The sequence below is a fragment of the Atta cephalotes genome (assembly GCF_000143395.1).
Source record: "Atta cephalotes unplaced genomic scaffold scaffold00046, whole genome shotgun sequence".
Lineage (NCBI taxonomy): Eukaryota > Metazoa > Arthropoda > Insecta > Hymenoptera > Formicidae > Atta > Atta cephalotes.
In genome coordinates this window covers 1,585,441-1,594,231 of record NW_012130110.1, presented here as the reverse complement: position 1 = coordinate 1,594,231, position 8,791 = coordinate 1,585,441, and the positions used below count along the sequence as shown (strand labels likewise).

Below are 8,791 nucleotides of genomic sequence, written 5' to 3'. Positions count from 1 at the left end.
TATTATATAAAAAAAACACTCATCATTTTTACAACTCTTCGAGTTTAACATTACATTATCAATACAATAAGACATTTTATTAGACATGCTCATTACTGATGCCAAAAACAATCACAATTGATAAGTGATATTTAAAATTGTCAATGGAATAAAGGAGATAAGCAGAAAGGAAAAATATTAGCAAAAGTTTTTATATTGATAAGTTGCAATGTTTCATACATAATTCATAGGCATTATTTATAAAGGACGTTTAGATGTCGAGATAGTGTTTGTCGGCAGAATTCTTATAATTTATGGACTATCGCAACACATTATGGTGACATCTAAATAAACGCCATCATCATATCTACTTTCAAAGTATTAGAACGCAAAGTGTACGTATCTTCTGACAGTTGATTAACTTTTGTTTCTGTATAAATAATTTTTACGTCTAATCCAACTCACTTGAGATACGATCGCTCGACCAAGAACGAATAGATGTTAATTGATTGTAGGTATTAGAAGTTCAGACCGAAATTCGATGATATCATCGCGTTACCAAGTTCCCTGTAGGAGTGTGCTGCATGTGGCAGACATCTAAAGTATGGTCAGATGGGAATCGGATACATATTTTGAATGTAATACCGACATTGATGTTCGTAAATTAATGTCATCCATTTTGTTTTTCATGTACACCATTCTGCTTCTCTTGTGCTTTCAACGGTTTTATTATTTCTACATCATTTAGCTGTTCGAGCATCAACTGCTGTTTCTTCTTCTTCTTTTTCGGTTTCCTAAAAAAAAATTTGTCCAAAGACATGTTATTTATATAATATCTGAAGTAATAAATTGCACGGAATAGGTAGGGAAGACTTACTTTCCAAAAAGTTCACCGTCTTGAATCGATTCAGGAAGTTTTTTGTTCAGAGTCTCCGGAAGAAGAAGAGACATTAATCCACCAAATAAGGCGCAAGATCCGAATATAACCAGTGGTAATGGCATCCATACTTCAGACTGGAACGATTAGAGATAATATGTTATATTGATGATTTCACATAATGTGATATCGGACATGGACAATATGTTTATCTTCGGAAGTTTCTATATATATCTGAATATTGACAAAAAAATAATGTGATAAATAATATACCAAATGATTAACATATGGAGCGATAACTCCGCCAATTCGGGCAAAGGTGGAACTCGCGCCCAATCCGACGTTTCGAATGACAGTCGGAAATTGTTCGGCAGTAAACACATAAATTGCGCCATAAGAGGAGGTAATAGCAAGTTTTCCTATCATTGCTGAACAAACGATTAACCACGGCATATCTGAAAACAAACAAATTTGTTTATTGGTATTTTTATTATTAAGATAATTAGCTATCAGATTTATTCCAATATAAATACTGAATTCACTTAAAATATTCTTTCGCAAATAACAAAAAACAGTTTTATTCGGACATACATATAAGAAAATATAAAATCGTCATGAATAAATAAAATTGTTAATTTATATCAAATTATCAAGTTATACTTACTGGCAGGAATAAATAACGTGGCAAGTAATGCTAAGCCGGACAACATCATACATCCACAAATAATGATCTTTCTGCCCCAACGATTTAGAGTAAAAATTAGGAATGTGTATGCTGGTACTTCCACAATCCCAGATATCACAAAATTGACGTAGTCGTTACCACCAAGATTGGACGCGTGCCAAGATAATCCGTAGTACGTGCCACTATTAACGAGCCTACATGAATGAAAAAATCAAAATTAAAACAAAACCATCAAACAAAAAGTCTGTTTTCTATGGCAAAACTAATATGTATACTTTTGGAACTTAAAATGAGATAGGTATTTGTTAGATATTTCGCGAAAGTGAGAAAGAGAGTTCTAGTGTAAGAATAAAAAATAAAAAATAGACCTATAAAAAACAAAATATGAAACAATTAATGAAACAATCGTACCAATTAAAAAACAGAAGAATGCTCTTTCGCCTTAAGTTCGGATAACGGAATAGATCGAAGAGCGAAGGCTTTTTCGTATCGGGCATACTATCTTCACTGTTATTATTAAGAAGCGTATCTAAAACCTCGCTCGGCATCTCTACACCATTTTCCAGAGAAGCACGTTGCAGCAAATCCTTCGCTTCTTGGAGTCGGCCTTTCGTTAGAAGCCACCGAGCGGACTCGGGAATAAACCTACCGCGAATCAGATCACCTTGTAAATAGCAACGCCGGCTCCAGAATTATATATTACTTGGAATACATCTATTATATGTCGTACCACCAATAAAGTAGAAACGCGATACTTGGTACCGTGATAGCTACTTGCAGCATTCTCCAGTCGGTAATAAAATATGCGAAACCAGCGGTGAGTATGTATCCGGTAGTAAAAAATAATTGGCAACCAACACTGGCTACTAGCCGCTTTTTCGGTCCGACCATCTCCAAAGCTGGAAGAGATAAATAATTACATTTATATGTAATCTCTTCGCTCGCGTAATTTTAAAAATGGATACTCAAAAGCTCCTATTTCGACAAAATGCTAAATTGTAAATAATAAATCAAACGATATTGGTAATCAAATTCAGTTTACCTATGACATAAGCTACTAAGAACACCCCACTGGTGGTTGAGCCAACAATTAGCCTGAAGATTACGTAGGAAATAAACTCGGGCGCGACAGCGACTAGTATACCGCCAGCCAGCTGTATGACTAAAGACAGGAAGAAAATTGGTCTACGACCATATTTATCGGACAAACCGCCGAATATCATCGAGCCAAGCATGACTCCTACCATGAACAACGAGTCCCCCGTCGCTCTCAGCCACGCCTTGTCACAGACCAAGTCCCACTGCAAAAAAAAACATCATCTGTTTAATAGATATTCTTTAAATTGAATTTCTCTCCGTCTCGTTGTCTGATTTCTATTCGTATCTTATTCGTACAAGAATTGTCGAGAAAAACGCACACGAGTGATAACAAGGTTTCGCAAAAACTATGACTACATAATTATTCCATACCTCGGAAGTGGTTGTACTTTTGTACACGCTTCTATCATACACATAATGCTTGCAACTACTGATGTCTCCCTCTTCGGTGCCGTTACCAATAGCAGTTCCAATAATCGTGCTATTCACGAGGCCGATAATGTCACGCCTCATGCACTGGGACCATCCTCGGAGTTCGTAGTCCCATGGATAGCTCGCGTTCAATACATCCTGGCTTAGATGAAACGTGACGTTCTTCGCGTTCTCATGTGGAAGTAAACATCTGGAGGCAAAGGAGTTTCTCGTTTTACCGTTTTAAATTCCTCGTAATCCATGTAATTATCGTTTACTCGAACTGTTACCTCGAATTCATTTTGGCTCCGAGAAATACTCCAGCTAGCTTGTGAAAGGCGCACGATATTGCTGGAAGACAGAGTAGAAGATAAATCCTGCGCTGATAGCGACCAAACTCGCCCATACGAAGAATAACGTCGTCGTATGCCATTTCGTCCGGAATATATCCTGCGTTTCTGTATTTATGATATTTCTCAATGCGTGAGAGAAAACTTTTATTAGAACCCTTGTAAATAAAAATATCTCTCTACTGGAATTTAATCGGCGCACAATTAAAGACTTCGTTCGTAACGGACGAATCGTTTTAATAATATTCTATTGATTTTGACATATCGTTATCTCGTGTCACGAGAATTTTTTTGTCATGACATTTGGAAGTGACTGTAAGAAATAGATGCGTGTAGGGCGGTTCACGAGGGCACTCCTCAATACGTTCCTCGAGATATTCCTAGCTGTAAGGCTTGATCCAACAATGGTAGAGACGACCAAAATCGCTTATTGGATTTCTAAATACATTAGGCGTTCCCTTAAATCGACTTCCGGGCAAAACGACGGCAGCTAAAAAGAAATTAGAATATATGTTTTGATATCTTTGTATTAACTATTTATTATTTTATCTTATCTATACATATTATATATTATTATATATTTTATTATTATATGTTATTTTATATTTTGCTCATTTTTGCATTTCTTAAGAATCATGATATAAAAAAAAACAATCTTAAAAAATTATTTAGAAATTAATATCTCGTTAATTATTTAAAAAATTGCAAAATAATATAGATACTAGAAAAATATTCAAAAAATTATATGCGCATATATGGATGTTCTAAACTTTTTAATACACCGTTTGTGGGTAGAGCGAACTAACTGAGTCGAAAACTATCCTGTCTATCTATTTTACAATTTTCGTAATTTTTTTAAATTTTCCAATGCAGAATTACCCGAGCAGAATGTTTAAACTCATCATATAAAATTTTAAAATATCTTTAAAAGTTCTTTAAGAAACAACTTTAATATTTTAAAGAACTCAAAGTCTTAAAGTTATCTTAAAACCTTAAAGTTGTCTTACATTGATTTTACCCGCTTATTCGACAATCTTAGAAATTACTTGGAAATTAACATCTCGTTAGCTACTTAAAAAATTGCAAAATAATAGAGGATTTTTCAACTCAATTTCGATCTATTTGCTCAGAAATGGTGTGTCAAAAAGTGATAACTGTATATTTTTTGATATGTATAGTTTTAATTGATACTTTCAATTGTTCGCACGATTTTTTTCAAATTCATTATAATTTTCCATGACAAGTTCGTCATTCGTATAAAAGCAGTCGCGAGTATACAAGCGCAATGTTGTTTATAACATTGGTCGGCGCGTGCATTGTGTAACAACACTATGTAAAAGAGAAAGAAAGGGAGAGGTGACAAATCGCAAGATTTAATACCAAGCCCAACCGAACATTACGCCTGTGCGTAGCAGCTTTTAATGTACTTGGGACCCGTTCCGACTAATTAGACTCGCGGACAGACGATCCGCATGGATCGTCATTGATACAATTGATACAATTGTCTTTAGATTAGAACTCGAAAGAAAAAAAAGGCGGCAAACGAATAATATCAGCAATTATTGCCCGAACGATCATTTATTATCGTCAATTTCTCTTCTCCTTTTCATTTTACTGTTCGTCGAATTATTCGCACTAAAAATTCCTCTAAGACTATGATTTCCGCACAACGATACGTACAAATTGCACCTTTTCTCTTTCAAGTTTGTAGATTTACATGCGATTCTGTGACACAAATCAAAATCAAATATCATAATTAGTAATAATCTTGTCATAATAACAAATAATCAATAAATATTTCTAGTAATTCTCGCGTTAATATTAAATTTTCACAAAAGCGTTAAAGTGCGAATATATAAAATTAATATCCTGCACTGAAAAAAAAAAAAATCAATTTTAATAAATATTTAGTTCAATACTGCCAACTAAACATTTACTTACCATAAATAAATATTTGTTCATTAAAAAGAATGATTGTTTAATCAAATTAATGTTTCTTATATCAAATAAATATGTCTTTATATTTAATAAATATTTAGTTGGCAGTATTCAATTAAATATTTATTAAAATTGACTATATTTTTTCTCAGTGTGGCTTTGAAATAACTTTCCAAACATGTAACGCTCTAGGAAAAATTTTGAAACATACCTATTCATACCGCAACAACGGTTGAGCACAGTCGAGTTTAACGCAACGTCGCGATATCGCATGAGCCGGACATACAAAATATCCGTATTATCTACACGTTTAATCTACATCTAATGATACCGCTTCAATCGCACACAAGTAATCAGCGATGACGTGATGGACGTCTTCAGTCCAGGTAGTTCTTTCAAAATGCGGGCGAGCTGTACGAAACGATCTCGCACTTATCAATGGGACACAACCCTGCACGCATCAAGGACGGACGGAAACTGGCCACATGCTTTAGCCGGTGCGATCCGGCGTGGTTCTCTGCGGCAAAGGCGCGATCAGCGCGACTCGGCTTAACTCGACTCAACTCGACACGACTCGGCTCGCCGAAGACTCCTCGATCCGCGTTTTAACGCGGCGGCGGCTAGATTCGGCTCGGTATACTTGGTATCTTCAATGGTTCAGACCGATCTTTTTTTTCTTTTCGTTTCACTCTTCACTTCTCCTCCCCCTGGATCTCGATTTGTCAAAATCGGATGTGACCCAACACGTCCCCTCGATGCCTTTGGCGGCGAATCTTCGTCGAGGGCGAAATGGATGATAAGTAGAAAAAAAAAGAGGTAGAACCTCTGCCGGATCAGTCACACTCGAATTCGTATCCCTCTCGAGAGCCAGAAGAAGTATGTGAACTGATCAGTGCGTCGCATGTGCAGCTGTGTCGCACGTAATGCTTGTCGCAATGTTGTCAACTCCTAGGCTGTTCCTGCATATCTATTTTCGCTGAATGCGGTAAACGATCATCAGAATTATAGCTGATTGTATTTGGGCTGTTTGGTCTTCGATTTTTTGACTATGTCCTCCGCGAGACGATTTTAAATCATTTCCCTTACAGCACAAAGTTGCACAAAAGTTGCAACAACATTTCAGAGACTTTGCAGCGACTTTGCTGCAAATTCTGTGCTGTATGAGTCACATCACGTGCTTCGCTTCAAAGCGATGTTTCGCGCGATTCATAGCGGAATGGTCCTATTTTGGACGATGCGAGAGATAAGGCATGTCACAACTTATAAGGCAAGGAAATTACTATTGTAATAAAAAAATGCTCCGTCTAACATGGCATTTGTAACATATCGTGTTTTCGAATCCTCTTCGAAAAGTTTGTGTGCTACAAAATTTCGCCGGTTCAATATTATTATCAGTATTGCGATTATTTTTCACGTGATCTTCGCAAGATCATCTGAATAACGATCTAGTTGATTATTTATGGACTCTGTAAATGAAATATGAAAATAAACAATATAGGATAGTGCAAGGCTATTCCGTCATTTTCAACCTTAAAGTAATATAAAATTTATGGTAACAATTGCAGTAACGTGTTTAACAATCTTATCATAACTACAATCATGACTGCTTCTTACATAAGACCTTTAAATATTTGCATATGACTTTTAAATATTTAGTATACGCTGTTCAGAAATATAAACAGTATCGTGAGAAATGGAAAATAGTCCTGCTCTCTATCCTATTGTAAATTAAATTAAATAAAAGGCGCAGTGGCTTATTAGAATACTTAATAGAGACTAGCTTTCCTCGATAAGATTACGTTATTGTGAGAACTCGATAGAAATACACAGTTAAAACAATCCTGTTTGCCATATGCATATATTCCACTAGCTGAGCCTCCCTCGTAGATTTCGTTCCGCATCGTAATCGCGTAATCGCATAATCCGTTAAAATAAAATATTTTTCAATGAGCGTAAGTTCTCTTGCAAAAAGATACGAAGTGGGTTACAGCTGTATATCACTCCGCTATGTCTCTAGTTCTCGCATTGCGAAATTGCGTATGAGAACATTCTGTCTGCATATGAAACGGACAGTTTCGACAATTAATAATTCTAATCTTATATGCTCTAAATTTGGTTGTCGCCTCGTACTTTTATTAAGCGGAGTCAATCGATTGCTTGTGACAGTGCCTCTCCTTCTCGTCTAATAAAAATTCCAACGCAGACCATGGCATGGACCCTCTTTGTTTCCTCTGTTGCGTTCTTACCGCATCTACCTGCATAAACACATACATATATTAATATTCGATATGATATCTCGCGATTCACCCTCTTTTTCTACAAGATTTATGGCGTAAAAAAGAGTGAAGCTTTAGCTGAAAAATAGATGGATGATTATTCGCACGCGACAGAAATGCCTGTTAGCCACATGTCAGTAATACCGGCCCAGACATTGCTACCGCTATCACCATCATCGCCACCACTGTTACCGTCGTCGCCGTGTCGGAGGCCGACATCGTCGGCCCCAGTGCGAAACCCGAAGGCTATTTATAGTAGGGAACGGCTTCTAGTTCCCACTGCGTGAAAAATCGCAACTGGTTTCTCGCGAATGCGAATGGAACAGGGAGAGAGAGAGAGAGAGAGAGAGAGAAGAGAGAGAGAAGAAAAAGAATGACTCGGTGTCTCAGCCGAAGTCGTCGCTCTGCATTAGCCGCTCCTCTAATGAGTAAATAACTCTCTGTCGAAGGCTCTCACGAGAGTGCACCTGATGGTAAACGCAATGCGAATTATGTATGAAGCGTAATCGATAAACAAATAAATCAAGACGAGTATGGTAAATACTTAATAAAAAACGAATGTTACTCTCATCATGAATTAACATGATGTTCATTTGAATCCTGATCTATGCTCCGATTACATATGACAATGGAGGTCCTGTTATAAACGTATACCGCTTACGTTCTTGAAAGTCAGGAAAGAGTAATCACCTGTTTAAACTGCAGCTTAGCGATTGCGGGCAAGAAGACAGCGGCTTGAGAACTTTCAATGTGCTTGCTGACATTTTCGTCTTCTTTTTCAATTAATTAAAGATACACGCGCTTGATAAACGTAAAATGCGTCATATCGAGAGAATCGTGCAAAAATTTTGTTTGTCCGATTTGCATAACCGCGTAACCCGCATTCTCGCGTGCAAGAAGAAAAAAAATCCACCGATCTAGGTCGAGTTTTGCTTAACGCGAAGGATGCCAATTGCGTTCCTTAGACGCATGATCGGCTGCTGCTCCTTTCTCCTTCTGCGTACCTACGCTTTATGCAAATCCATCTGAACAGGCCTTAACGATTATCTTTTCTGCTGAAGGGAATCGCGTTCTGACGAGTAAAACGAAAAGGAGAAGGAGGAACATCTCTAAATCAAGACAAGATTTTTTTTTTATTTCTATATAGAAGAACATACTTGTATCTCTCTCTCTCTCT

General features: G+C 36.8%; 1 protein-coding gene across 1 annotated transcript; it reads right to left on the bottom strand.

The window, feature by feature from the left end:
* Window positions 1-852: 852 nt before the first annotated feature.
* LOC105622545 (organic cation transporter protein) lies at window positions 853-3,483 on the bottom strand. The gene is made up of 8 exons (XM_012203960.1): window positions 3,341-3,483; window positions 3,012-3,261; window positions 2,584-2,842; window positions 2,272-2,440; window positions 1,953-2,186; window positions 1,521-1,735; window positions 1,130-1,311; window positions 853-993 (listed from the first exon to the last, which is right to left on the bottom strand). Exons 1-8 carry the CDS (start codon window positions 3,481-3,483, stop codon window positions 853-855), a joined length of 1,593 nt encoding a protein of 530 aa, XP_012059350.1.
* Between the last annotated feature and the right edge of the window lie 5,308 nt (window positions 3,484-8,791).